This window comes from Cavia porcellus, unplaced genomic scaffold (assembly GCF_034190915.1).
Source record: "Cavia porcellus strain 051 isolate PalLab524CR breed Dunkin Hartley unplaced genomic scaffold, mCavPor4.1 scaffold_1, whole genome shotgun sequence".
NCBI lineage: Eukaryota > Metazoa > Chordata > Mammalia > Rodentia > Caviidae > Cavia > Cavia porcellus.
In genome coordinates this window covers 76,895,967-76,910,149 of record NW_026947484.1, presented here as the reverse complement: position 1 = coordinate 76,910,149, position 14,183 = coordinate 76,895,967, and the positions used below count along the sequence as shown (strand labels likewise).

Here is a 14,183-nt window from a genome sequence, read left to right as displayed (position 1 = left end):
TTAGCTCAGTGGCATAAGCACCTGCCTTGCAAGCAGGTGGTTGTGAGTTCAATCCCAGGTTCCATTTTAAAAAAAAAAATCAACTCAAATTCTGGCTTGTTGTTTTTGAAATTGACATTAATTTTAAGTAACAATTTAGAAACCCCTAGAAGTTTACATCAACTCATCAATAGCAAAATCATTTTTAAATAATTTTAAGTGTTTTTACGAATGAGGCAAAAACATCTTTAAACCACTGTACCACTTGGCACATTCCCCATGTCCCCTGGTGTCCTTGTCACCTAACCCACATCCCAGGGCAGCACCACAGGTGAGATATTGGCTCCTGTTTTCTGGATTGAGACCTTGACATCTTAAAACCTGCTCTGGCCTGGGATTCACAGATGAGATCATAAGAGGTGGATGCATTACTCTTGCAAATATCTCACTCTTATTTCACCAAGTGTAACAGTAGTTAACATTCCACTGAGGAAAAACAAGGAACTTAATAGGGGAGAAAAGGTATAAGACTCCCCAAGCCACCCTCATGTTGAGACAAATATCTGCAGGCTTCAGCAACTGTCAGCTGAAGAGATTTGAATAGTAAATGCTTTTATCCCAGAAGAAAGCCTTTGACTCTGGGGCAAAGGCGTACAGCTGAGCTTACTGGGCTGGCCTGCATTAAATGCCTGCTCATCTCTCTCCTCCCCAAACAGGGATCTACTGGAAGCCAGAGGGTGTTCACCTTCACCATGAGCTGAACAGAATGCACCTTTCAAGGGAAGTTGCTTCAGGAGCCCTAGCAATCCAGAATATTCAAAGGAACTAAAAAGCCTCAAAAGGGTGTTCCTTTCCTGAAAAGAAGGTTTGAGACCCCCATATACAGCCTGAAATGGAAGGAAAATGGGCCCAGGGAGTTAGAAGAAAACCATTCCAAAACCCACGTCATCAAATAAACAAGATATTATATTTGATTTCCCTTCAAATTATTTCAACTTTGTCCAACCACGTGAAATTGATTCCATGATAGGCAAACAGCCTTAATAGTCTCCTTAAGCTATTTTTACCTCAGTCTTGAACAGCTAAATTTATATGTCCTTCCAAATGCAAAACTAAATCTGGGGATACAGCTCAGTGACAGAGTGCTAGTCTAGCAGGTACAGAAGAGGAAAAGAAAGCAAAACTAGAACATTATAAGACTTCTCGGGTAGCCCCCAGTGACCATTAGCAGCACTTGAAAATACACAGAAATATAGAAAAATAAAAGGCACATTTCACAGCCACCAGCTGTTTAATCTAGCCAGGGACAGCTATTTGCTCAGCAAACACTGGATCTTTTAGAACAGTATCAGTTTTATTCCTTTTTGAAATGCTATATAAGGCGTAGAACTCTACAATTTGCACATTAAGCAATTTCCATCTTAAGTTTAAATATATTTAGGTGATAAGAAAAGGTACATGCATATGAATATATAGAATTTTTAGAAATCATCCTTATTTACATTAAAATTTTCTTTATACAAACATTTTAACTTTAAAAAAGAATAAGCATATGGCAAGAACCATCTGAGAAGGCAGCAAATCCACCTTTCCATTTAAGCAGCCTTTCACTGGGAGCCGTGAGTGATGGCAGATGAAGGCCTCTTAAGAATAGACTCAACCGAAAATGACAGCGGTTCATTCACGGAGAGCTTTGTTCCAACTTGTTTGGCTACAAAAAGGTCTTTCGCACATCTATCTATTGTAAATGTGTATTTCTGGTTCTCCTTGACCAAACACTCTCGGTGTTTCTTTGGGGCCTCTTCGAAAGCCTCTTTGACAAATGGTGTTTTCAGCTCAGGACCTGATTTGTCATTAAGCGTTTGCTGGAATAAGGAGTGGAATGGATTATTTTTAAGTGGCAGAAGGTGCCTCATGTTTTCTTTGCTGATCTTGGTTAAGACGTGCCCTTGAGCTGCCAGGGAGTCCGAGTCAACAATGGGAGAGAAATTCCGTTGGGGTGGGGAGAAAGCAGACCTCTCAGGGATGGTTTGGTGACCCTGAAGGTCGCTCCTGGAGGTCTGGACCTCCGGAGGGTGAGGCAGTACCACGGAGCTCTCCAGTTTCGGTGGCATCGTGCTGTGATCTGCACTGAGCCCATCCAGGACCCTTGTTCCCTTCAAGTCCCAGCTGCCCGCAGGTTTCAGGGCTTGAACTGATGTGGTGGCATTTAGAAGGCATTGTTGGTAAAGAAGGGTGTCACTAACAGGGCCGCATTTGGGCCAAACTAAAAATCTTGAGGACAAAGGATATTGCCGGTACGTTGTGGCCACACTAACATTGGAGGAAATCAGTTCCATATTCCCAGATCCTGAATACTGCATGGTGAGATCAAGGCAGGTAGGCAAAAAATTGCAGAAGTCCTTACTGGGCAGCTCCCCTGGGGTGTGGCTGTAGGCACTTTTGCAGGAGCTGTATTCGGGTCCTGGCACAACACGGTTAGGCAAGAACAAAGCAGCTGCTTGGGAAGTTTCCAGCATCTCCCTCTCTTTATACTCTCTCTCCAGCATAATATTCTCCAACTCTTTGTCAGCAAAGGCCCTTCTTTTTCTCATTCTGTCACTAACTGGGGGAGGCAGAGGTAGGGTTCCTCCTAGGTAAGTCTCCGCTGTTAAAGGGTGATAGCCTAAAATAAGCAAACATTGCACAGGAAACAATTAAATCTAGGGAAGAGAAATCTGGAAATTTAGAAAGCAAAAGAAACCATAAATTGGCAGGATGAATGATTACAGTTCTATATCACTAATACTTTCATGCAGGAAGCAAAAGTATAGATTTGGTGTAAAATAATTCCTTTTGAAGGAAGGATATGCACACTGTAGTGTTTTGTTGCAGTTTTTATTGATACAGGTTTGTCTGCTCTCTTGTTAGGACAAATGTACTTTATCCACTAAGATTTTATGATCCTTCCCAAGTCCCTACATATTAAGAGACAAAGCTGCCCATCTTGCTTCAATCAACATTTTATTATCCTTGTCATCTTTCCATTATTAAAAAAGATATCTATACCTAGAGCTGATGTCACTTTTATTTTCTAAAGATGGCTCATTATGTACACATTGTTACAGTTGTAGAATAATCCAAGGAGAACTAGGAAAAAAGAGAAAGAAGTTATAGGAGATTAGTTCAGAGAAAAAGAAAAAAAAAAGACTTAAGGAAACAGAGAAGCATAGAAAATTGGAAAGAGCTGTTAACTAGTCAAATGCTCTGCAGTGAACAATTTAGCTGGGCCTTACCCTTGACTACAGCACAAATAAAGCAAAACAAAACAAAATGTTGGGGAGGTGGATAATTTCTTGCTGCTTTGAAAATAACAGGTTTAATGCATTTTTCCCAAGAGACAATAATGTTGGCCAGATGCCCAATGGTTGAACAAGTAACAATTAGAACACAGATTAAATCATCCCCCCTTTCATGAATAAAGATGAAGTCAAAAACAAAGATTAGCATAACATAAATAAAATTCCTAGCTGCATAAAATACTTTGAGCATTTCATCATTCCCAAACACTCACCACTACCAAGTTTGTTTGAAGGATCCATTGTGATATTTGTGTTTACATTGTGACAAGCCCATCACACTCATTTGCAAATAAAATAAAATTTGAAAATGAATGTTTCTATTTCTATGGTATGTGTTTGGCAGGAAGCTATTTACTTGAATTTACGATTCAATTTAGTCCAAGAACTTCTCAAGTTGCTTTGCCAAAATTTCAGTTTATCAATGTGGCCTCTATAGTTATAAATCTGTTTACCAAATTCATTTTCAATTCTTGAGAATCCACTCTCAGCTCAGAAATGCACAACGGAGGATGAGACACAAACTTCAAAACTGTCTATATCTAACTAAATTCACAAGCTAGCGAAGAAAACACAAAGCCCATATATCTGATTTAAGAAAAAAGAATCTACAATCTGAACTTTATGACACGTCAGTGATTAAAACAAATACAAAGTCTGTTTTAGTTGCATGGAAGATAAACTTTAAAAAGTTAAAGAAAAATGGTATAGTCAATATATTATTTATCAAGTCAAGAAATAAGTTACTCAAATAGAGATGCTCTGGAAAATCAGTAATATTTTACCAAACTTCAAGTCACTCTGTGCTGTAGAGAAAGTAAAAACTTGGAAGAATTTGAGACTTCGCAAAGCTCAAATTCAATCTCTACTTTCCTCGGTTGATTCAAATCCTTTTTGGGATTCTACCATAGCTGTCTGAAATGCTCAAAAATGAAGTGTGGAATAACAGCAATCGTCTAGATATCTGGGGAGGAAAGTACCAGGAAAAACAGTCAGTCTGAGGTTGAAGCCATGGACTAGAGATCCTACTCCCAGGCTTATTGGTTAAAGCCCTCCGCTCTCTGGCCGCAGGGTATCCACTTAACGGCTGCTATCAGTGAGGAAGTGTGTACATTCAATTTATCACTCCACATCTGCTCCAGGGTCACTTGGCAATGGGTTTTTGTACGCTTTCTCGCAAATTTTACCTGCGCTCCACCTTAACTCATTAACTATTCAGCAAATGACACAAGCAAGCATTCATATTCTTAAACTGATGGGTTCAGAAACCTCAGCAGATGAGATTAATTTTCTGGGAGTCTACTAAAAGTAACTTCCGCTCACAAGTTCATAAATACATCTAAATAATAAGAGTCATTCAACTCAATTTCAAAGGCTAAAAGATAATTTCATGTTGCTTTACCTTCTAAAATGCTTTTGGCCAGCAAACTAGGTGCCCTGACTTGCCTCTGGTACAGTGCTTTGCGCTCGAAATTATTCTGTTTCCCAGAAAGCCCTTTCTTGTCCTGTAAACACAAGAAACATAATGAATAATTCCTTGAAGACACTTTAACAGGGAAGGGAGAAGGTAGGGACCGAGCCTAAATGTATTTATTTTCTCATCCTGTGTGAAAAATGATTTTAAACAGAGCTTTGAAATCCCAGCAGTCTGGGAGGCTGAGGGAAAAGGATCGCAAATTAGAGTCCTGCCTGAGTAACTTAGCGATTTATGGAGGCCCTGCCTCCAAAAAAAAAAAAAAAAAAAAAAAATTAAACACTTGATCTTTCAGTGCAAAGGCCAGAGCACGAAGTGAAGTCTCTGAAACTGGCAAATGGTGAGCGCCCCTCCCTCCCAGCAAAATGTCACCCTACACTGGCCATCAGAACACCTGTGACCAGAAGTGAGGAGCTTACAGCGAAGGAGGTGGAATTCAGGGCAGTGAAAGAGGCCCAGCTTGAAGGGAAGACTCTGGGGACACCTCCGCCGGGGGCCCCCCCATTGGCGTGAAAGTGCCCGCAGAGTCGGGGCTCCGTGGAGAAGGCTGAGGGCACTAGAGAGTGCGGGGTTGGAAAAGAAGCTCCGGGTCCTGAAGCAAACTCCTTTCCCCACCGGAGGACTGGGGCGCTAGATCAAAACTACGCTGGGGGGCAGCCAGGAACTCAGAATAAAGGAGCTCCTGACCTCCAAGGTCACCGCCAGCTCACCTGGCTGCTTGTAACCCAGAGCCAGCGATCACCCGGGCGCCCGACACCCGAGGATGAACCCCAAACCCGGGCCACCTTGGGGTCCTGCGCGCTCTCCTGCGCTGGGGGGGCGGGGCGGCTCTTCTTTGAAATCTCTGACTCTGGTGTGCCGGTAACGCACTTCCCAGCTCCTCCAAAAAATGCAATCAAAAGTCCTCTCCAGGCTAGTCCTCCCTAGGAGAAGGAAGCTAGAGCTTCCATCCCCAGCACCTCAAAAGGCAGAAACAGAAACCCCTGGGTGAACGGAGACGCTCGGAGGCTTGGGATGCACCTCAGGGGTACAGCGCTTTCTCTGTGTAAGTGAGGTTGTGGTGTTCTAGCCCCAACACCAGAAAATTAAAATATGAAAATCTCCCTTGCTGAGCCTGGAAAGAGGCTCCCTGAAGCCTTAATCGGGCACCCCGCGTGCAAACACATAGAAATACAAAGTAGAGGTTCACAAGCCGCGACCTTAAAGAAAACCCCAGCTCTCCTCACAATCCGATCCTCCTCGGATTCTTTGGCTGTGAGCAACTAACACCCTACGCCCGGCCTTTCAGTCTCACGGGTAAAATGGGCTGCGACCTCCGCCTGGCTCCAAAGGCCCAGGAAGGAAAGCAGAAAGCAGCGCTTTTTGGAGCCCAGCGCTAACCGTGCCGCGGTAACACGACACTCCTCAGAGCCCCGGACCTCTAGCAAAATTAACTTGGGTGACTTTCTCGCACAGTCCCAAATAGGCCTAACTACTTTCACAGCCCTCGTCCTCCTCCCTCGGTTTCTACGATGCAAACTTGGGCCAAGCTCCCAGCGCTGCCCTCGGCCCTCCCTGCGTCCTAACCCTGCAGTGGTTAGGAGGTGGCCGGCGCCGCTGGCCGGAGCGCGGGTGGCCCCACTCCCCGCCTCCCCGCCTCGCGCGGAGGCTCGGCCGCTGGGGACGCACCTCGGTGGCCTGCTGCCTCCGGAGCGCCACCTGGGCGGCCATGACACGCTGGCGCTCCACCACCAGCAGGCAGTTGGCGCACTGGCAGTCCCGCCAGCGGCAGAAGCGCTTGTGGCCCTTGAGGCAGGACACCACGCCGTGGTTGCGGCAGCGCGCGCACTTGGGCGTGCGGCTGAGCTTGCGAGGCTCCGCGCCGCCGCCCGCGTTCGCGACGCGCTCTGCGGGCCCCGCCGCGGCTGGCTGGGCGCGAGGCGTGGCCGGCGGCCTCGGCGACTGTCGCTCCCGCTGCTCCGGCCCGCCCGGCGCCCCGAGGGATGCGCCCGCCTCCTCCCGTTCGCCCTCTTCCTCTGCGTCTTCGTCCTCCTCCTCCTCGTCGTCCTCGTCGTCCTCGCCGTCCCCATCGGCCATCGGCGGCGCCCCGCAGCCGTCCTCCTCCAGCTCCAGGCTCTCCACGTCGATCTCCCAGTCCCCGGCCCCCGGGCCTACGAGCCGCTCCGCCATGGCGCGCGGGGCCTCCACGACTCCGCTTCCCACACCCTGGGGAGACACAGAGAGCCCCCACGACCCGCGCGCCCGTCAGGGACCGTGCCTGCGCCTCGGGCGCCGAGCTATTGGTCAGCCACCCTCTTCCCTTGAGTTCCCGTTCTCTGCGCGTCCTTACACCACAGGCGTCTTCCGTGCATCTCTCAGGGCCTCAGGGATCCACAACCAACAAAGATTTTATTTTATTAGTTCCAAGTGCTCTGTGAGCACCTGACCTTTAACCGCAGCCCTCTCTGGCTTTACACGCCTTTCTGGACAAGTCTCTTAAGTAATTCACTGACCTCACAATGTATTGTGTCCAACTAGGCCGGCTAGGCCACTTGTCAGACTTCCCCTTACCCACTGCCCACCGCCGTCATAAATATACAAATGTCGGTAGAGGGATGCTTTCCTTTGGTGGCAAGGACCCTCCAGACCATTCTATGCTGGCTAAAGGCCTCTCGGCCAACATCACCCTAAGAACCGTGGCCTTGAAAAGGTCTTCTACTCCCCACCCTTTAGTACAGATAATGCACTAAAAACACTCTGCTGTCCTTCAAGAACCAAGAGACAGGCAGAAAGCAGCCGATGTCCGCGCCTCAATAGCACAGCACTTAGACTCGACCGCTGGGTCAGGCATCCAAATAAAGCAGAAAAGGTAAAGAAGTTCCCGATCTTTGCCTCCCGAGACCCTACCCGAGGGGCATCATAGCACTCACCGAAATTTTGACACCCGGGCTAGCAGCCGAGTCAAAAGACTTGCAGCTTTAGGATCTGGCTCTCAGGTTGCAAACCGTGCATGCACACGGAAATCGGGATCGCCACCCTTTGGCGCAAAATCAGATCTGACAGCTGGAGGCCCAAAGCTCCCGGGACGGTGGGGGAGGAGGGAAGAAAGGGAGAGGAGAGGAGTCAAGTCCTCCAAAAACTCGCTCGGCGCATCCCGAACTCTGCCAAGTTCCAATCGGGCCCCTGCGGCCCGGGGCTTCGCACTTCACCGAAGCCGCTTTCGGCCTCTTCTGACACAAAAGGGGCCGAAAAGGTTGGGCAGCCCCGGCCTGTCTCGGATCGCTGACCTGGGCTCAGATCACGGGCTCTCAAGACAGACTCACGCAGCTGCGTTCGGCGGCGCTGCGCCACTAGCTCTGGTCTCCAGCCGCTGCTCCCCTTCCTAGTATTAACCACTCGGGCCCCTGAGCTCCGCGCCCTCTGATTGGCCGGTTGTCAGACGGTGTGCGCGCTGATTGGGCGAGGCGCGCCAACGGGCGTCTACCTCCTCCCTGCCACCTCCACCCTGCGGCGCTCCGGCGAGTCCGCGCCCGCTGAGCCTTCGCTGCAGCCGGGTCTCTCGCGCTGAAGCTAAACCTGAAATAGGACGGCGCCTACGGTGGGGGAAAGAAGATTCATGTCGAGGGCCAGGGAACACTTAGAAACACTCTTACGAATCGCGTTGTCCGCAAGAGAAGGTAATAAATGAAGAGGCAAAGATCAGAAAGACTAGCGTTGGCCTCCATTACCACACCTCCAGTGTTTCTGCCACTCAGCAGTGGGCCCAAAGCTGGGTGCAGAGACGAGGCCACTGCAATGGGCGCACAGGCATTGCCTTCTTTCTCCTGTTAGAATAAACCAGTAGTTACTTTGCACGACAGCGCTTAGCATAGAAATGACCTGCAGACACCTTTACAGACACCGAAGCTAGTCCTCAAGGTGCAAGGTGGCAGTTTCTTGTTAAGGTTCCTAGAGCTTGTGAGGCAGCTGGCCAAGTCAACTACCAGTCACTTGGGGTTTACTGCTAAGTCGATATCGGTTACTGCCAAATTTGGAGAGGATAGAAGTACATCCCATTAAGAAATTTAGGTTCAATATATTCCCCCTAATCATGTAAAGCTCTTCATTAGAAAGACGATTGCTTTTTAGTACGCATGAATGCTTTCAAAGTTTTCTTCCCTCTTCCTCAAAAATCCTTCGCAAAAACATTTAAAACAAAATTAAATTTCCAGCAATCGAAAAGAAGGCATTAGCCCCCTAAGTCGGCTCTGTATTCTGTTTCTTGGGCTAAATTTAAACACATATGGATGCTTTTCTAGTTGCACTTTTAAACAATCAAGCCCTCTTAAATAGGATCGGTTTGGGAAACAGATGAGGATATTGGCTGCTACTGTATTGAGCACATAGTGTGTCTGCAATAAATATTTGCTGAAGGAAGGAAATTGCTGGATGGACTCAAACATTACTTTTCTCTGACTCTCTCATCAGGATTGTAGACTTTAACCTGGCTCAGAGATGAGGGGACAAAGACAGCCAAGGAATTATTGTGAAATTAAGCTACCTGCCCTAAGCGTGGGTACCTCTGCCCGGGAGCTGTGGAAAGGTCTTTCTGGTGAGGAGCGCTGAATTCCCAGTTGTGTGGTGACGCTCCCAGAGCTGCCTGCGAGACTGGGGAAGGCGGCAGAGGAATCCTAGGCTCCGGTAGACTTTCTAGTCGTCCCAGGAGCCTCACAGGGTGTGATGTGAGAGCACTGGGTTCGTGCTGGCTCGAAAGGGTGTTGAGAACCTTAGCTGCCTCTTGCTTGGTACCATCTAATAGCAGAGTTTTAGCTTCCCTTCAACTTCTTATCCCTTCAGAGCGCATTGCTTTCACTTACGTTGGATTCTTGACCACAGAAGAAATGTGTTTTTATCCCCGGTTTTTCCATGACCAAACTGAGGTTCAGAGAGGAACCCAGAAAAGTCAGTTTGGAGAATGCCCTGGACTGGCAGGAACGGCTTCTGCCCTGAAGTCTCAGAAAATTTGCCGACCCCTAGCTACTAGCCTGGGTTTTTTTTTTAATTAATTTTTAAATTTTTATTTTGCTCCCATTTGTTCATTCGTTCATCCCGCCTGACTCTAGTACACCTGCACTGGGAAAGAAGCCCTCCTGTAAGGCACCTGGTCCTTTTTTATTAAATCATTCTGGGGTTTGACATCTCCCCTGCTAGTTGCTGTGTTTTTTTTTTGTTTTGTTTTGTTTTGTTTTGTTTTGGTTTTTTTTTTATCGGTACCGGGGATCGAACTCATGACTGCCTGCTTGCAAGGCAGGCGCTTATGCCGCTGAGCTAAATCCCCAGCCCCTAGTTGCTGCCTTTCTACTTTGGCAAACAGGCGATCCAGGTCTTCTGTTGCAGCCTGGAAGCAAACCCTAATTCCCCACTGTCTCCACAGCTGCATGTGTGACAAGTTGGCAGGCTGTGTTTTATTTGTTGCTTTGACAGCTTAGTGTGAGAGTAAGGAAATGAAATCATCAGCCCTTCACCTGTAATTTTAAATATTAACAAAATAAAAAAATCTAGGTTGGCTATTTTTGGGTAACGAGAGAAAAAAAGGAGGCACTTCGGAGGGAATCAGGGTTTTTTTAATTTTTAAAAAAGCAAAACAGAAAAAATAATACAGAATTTCAAAAAAGTAAAAAATCAGTTAATATATTGCATATTGTTATCTTACAAGTAGTTGTTCAGGTTACAAGATCTGGGCTTAGGGAATCAGATCTTAAAACTGTGTCAGCAGCACTTTCCCAAACTGAAAGTAAACTATGAGAGCTGTGAAGCCTGGAACCCGTTTGAACTTTAAAAACTGTACAAGGAGAAAACAAACAGAATCTGTGTACAGTAAACTGTGGCAGCAGAAGCCAAGAAGGGAGATAGGACAAGGTGGCCTGGGAATGCTGGCAGAGAGGACTGGCTGTCCCCACCAGCCTCCAGCTGTGCCTTTTGGGGGGAGGAGGCTGTGCCCCAGGGGCTCAAGAAGCTCGACCCTTCAGCTACACCATGATGGGTTCATCTCTCTGCCCTCAGTGAGAACTCACAGCACAGTCTCACTGCTCCTTCCAAGCATCTCTTGGTCTCCAGGTACCATCCTTCCCTCTCCAGTCTGGTGCTCCATGCAGCCGTAGTGCTAATCTGCTGAATTATATGCCTTCCCTGGAATGACTTTCCACTCTGAATGTGAAATTCTGCGTATTTTTTTCTAGGGTTGTAAAACAAAAAAATGATAGCTACACAGACTGTTTAGTAAACAATGTTCAGAACAAATAGGAGTCAGACAGCCTGGGCTCCAACTGGCTGTTCCACTGGCTACCTGAGCTGATCACTTATTTTTCTGTGCCTCAGTTGCTTCATCTGCACAATGGGAAAAGTAGCCTTTTCTGGCCTTCTTATTATGAAGCCCGGGTAGTAATGAGGATAGAGTATCCTTCCATTGCAGGAAGGACACAGACATTCCTTTCCTCACGTGGTAGTGCTTGCACCCCAAGGAAAGGCCTGGCTGCAGGAGCCTCCAAGGCTTAACTGAAAGAGGAGGGTAAAAGAAAATCCAGCTCCCCTCCCTCGGTCTCTCTCTTAAGAGGGGTCAGGCCCTGACTGAGGACCTGTTATGTAAGGAAACAGAAGTCCTTTTGGCTTGTAAACTGACACCAAGTTATAAAGCACAATTGGACCCCCCTCTTGTAAATTACAAAGAGTGGGGCTGACTCAGCCTGCAGAACTGCATGAGGGCAGCCAGCAGGGTCTGCTTCTCTCCCAGATGGCTCAGGAGCAGAAGCTGGGGTCTCTTCCTGTGCACCCCATCCAGTTCCCCCCAGATCACTCCCAGCCTCCGCCCTTTCCCATCCCTGCACTGCCTGACCCATCTGGGGAGAAACTCTCCTTTAGCAAGTCAAGCCAAGAAAACTGAACAACAAAACCAGAAGGGAGCAGAGTTCTTTTTCTTTTTGTGTACGGTGTCTTTGTCTTCTTTTTTGGTCTTGACTCTTCTTGAAAAATAAAAATGAAGAACAGAAGGGTGTTTCACGCAGCTAGCTGGGCCAGTGAGTCCCACTCGGTTGACCTGGGGGCCCCACAGCTCAGCTCCACTTCCTGCGTGGCCACAGGGGCTCCCCAGCTTCTCCAGCCTGGCCCTGCCGCCTTCCCCCTGGAGCTGAGGACTTCAGCGACAGTTCAGCTTGATGGCTCGATCACTGGGTCCCATGGGTCACTGGGGTGTGGGGATGCTGAGAAGACTCCTTTGCCTTCCTCTTTGCAAAGGAGACTTCACCTTAAAGAGGTGGCTCCCTGACGCGGTGGCCCACCCACACTAAGCACTCAACACTTGACAACTAATTGTATGATTTTATTGTTATTTTGTCTCAGCGACATGACCTGTAGAGAGTTCTAAACCTGGGGGGCACTCAAAGCCCAGTTTTTTCCTGACCCTGCCCAATCTCACAGCTTCCCACCTAGATGAGGAAGGGGCCAGTAGGAACTCTCCTCTTCCCTCACCAGCTGATGTCACCACCCTAAATCAACCATCCCAGCTCACAAGGAGCCAGTCAGGACTGGTATGTGGGAACTTTGGGGTATGTTGGCACAGGGGTTCTGCTGCAGCTACTAATGTCTCTGGTTCCTCCAGAGATGACCCTGAGTGCACCTCCTCTCATGGAAGACACTCCTCACATTGTCCCCTCAGGACTGTGACCTGCTGCAGACCCGAGGAAATAAATAATCCCAGATGGGACTGCAGAGATATGATTTCTCAATTTACTTTGCGAAACCAAATATATGACCTGTCACAGTCAATGGGGGTGGAGGTGAAGGAGAGGAGCTTGTGAGAGATAACAGTTCCTCACCAGGCTGTTAGAACTGCTCCTCCCTTCCCTGCTCTGTGTGCCCCAAAAGCAAAGGATCCTTCTGTCCAGGCTCTCCACGGTGGGAAGCAAGGTTTAAATCAGAGACACTGAAACTGAAAGGGTCGCTTAGTCCATGCCTGTACATTTACAAATGGGAAAAAAAAAAAAAAACCTGAAACTCGGAGGAGCCAATGGAGGACATCTGGGACCCAAAAGGCCACAGTTAGTTCCCCTCCAGCTCAGTGCCTTCACCGTTTTTTAAATGCACTTTGGGCCACGTGGAGCAGAACCAGAAGCAGGGACTGTGCAGCAATCCTGCCTGCACTTGCCTAGGGTCTCTCTGCCAGCCTGCCGCCTACACCCCCAAGCAGCTTCCAGTCCCCAGCTGGGAACATGGCTCAATTCACTTGCGGGCCATAAAGCAACCAGGAGATGAGGCAACCGCGGATGGATTTCCTAGACTTCTCAGTGCTGGTTCCAAATGGTCCTGGGGGAGGCAGAGACTTAGGGCTATGTTGACCTGGGTTCCACTCAGAGATGGTGGCCTTGCCGTGGAAGGCAGCCATTAAGAGGGGATGTGGCTGGCTGCCACTTCAGGAGGCCCAGGGTGGAGCTTCCCTGCAACTCCTGACCCTCAGGACTGAACCGGTAACCCCATATCCTGAAGGACTTTCCATTCTCTACTGCCATCCCCTATTGAGGTTAGCATTTCAAGAGGGCAATTTTATCCACATTCAGACCACTCTTTTCCTAACAGTCCAACCACTAGGTAGAAAAGGATCAAGAGTAGGAAAAGGAAGCAAAGTGTTGGTGGTGCCAAGGTGAAATTTTAATTTCTCCCATGTGTATGGACCATTGGTTAAATCTTTTCACCTTCCTAGGCCTCAGATTCCTGGACTGTAAAGTGAAGCAATAAAATTCAATTATTTATAATTCCACTCTCTGACTTAAAAAGCTATAATAAATTTTAACCCCTACCTAATGGAGTGCTTGCTCAGGCAACAAGATCAAGCACTTGAAGATGGAGAAAAAGAATTTGAAACAAACTTTAACACCGACATTTTGGTGGCATTTCTGCTTTTTGCAACTGATCTCAGCAAAAGCTCATTCAATAATGTGAAAAAAACTCTGTCAACTAGGGAAATTATGAAACTATATATTAGTTCCATAAAGATGCTGTTATCTGGAGAGTAAGTCCAATAAGAATTCATCCTAGTGACAAAAAGAGTTCCCAGAAGACACAAAAGGCCTGTGATTCCATAGCTTCCAGACTGGGTCCATTTTGGCTGGATTTTAAGCAAAAAAAATTACCAGATCAGTTAAACAAACCTCCCAAGCCTCAACCCATGTGGTGCTCATTCTGGAGTCTGAGTTTGGACTCTGGCGAGGATTAAAATATTCCCTTTGCTCTTAGCCCTGAAAAAATATTCTTTGGAGGCAGAAAGATTCCTCCTAATTTCTGCCAAAAACATCCCTATGCTTGACTTTTTCCTTCTAGCTTGGGAAGAGGTTTTCACAGAACAGATGCCCCTTAGCATATAGGATCTTGACCCGCAGGGTATA

General features: G+C 47.5%; 1 protein-coding gene across 4 annotated transcripts; it reads right to left on the bottom strand.

Annotated features, from left to right (window-relative positions):
- Positions 1-927: 927 nt before the first annotated feature.
- Dmrt2 (doublesex and mab-3 related transcription factor 2) lies at positions 928-8,135 on the bottom strand. 4 transcript variants are annotated; one of them, XM_063250363.1, is made up of 5 exons: positions 7,701-8,135; positions 6,460-6,996; positions 4,720-4,822; positions 3,028-3,108; positions 2,498-2,644 (listed from the first exon to the last, which is right to left on the bottom strand). In XM_063250363.1, exons 2-4 carry the CDS (start codon positions 6,958-6,960, stop codon positions 3,053-3,055), a joined length of 660 nt encoding a protein of 219 aa, XP_063106433.1. In that variant the 5' UTR covers positions 6,961-6,996; positions 7,701-8,135; the 3' UTR covers positions 2,498-2,644; positions 3,028-3,052. The 4 variants fall into 4 exon arrangements, with proteins under 4 accessions (XP_005004778.2, XP_063106419.1, XP_063106433.1 ...); XM_005004721.3 differs by lacking the exon at positions 3,028-3,108 and having other exon boundaries at positions 928-2,644; XM_063250357.1 differs by lacking the exon at positions 2,498-2,644 and having other exon boundaries at positions 2,966-3,108.
- Positions 8,136-14,183: the final 6,048 nt, after the last annotated feature.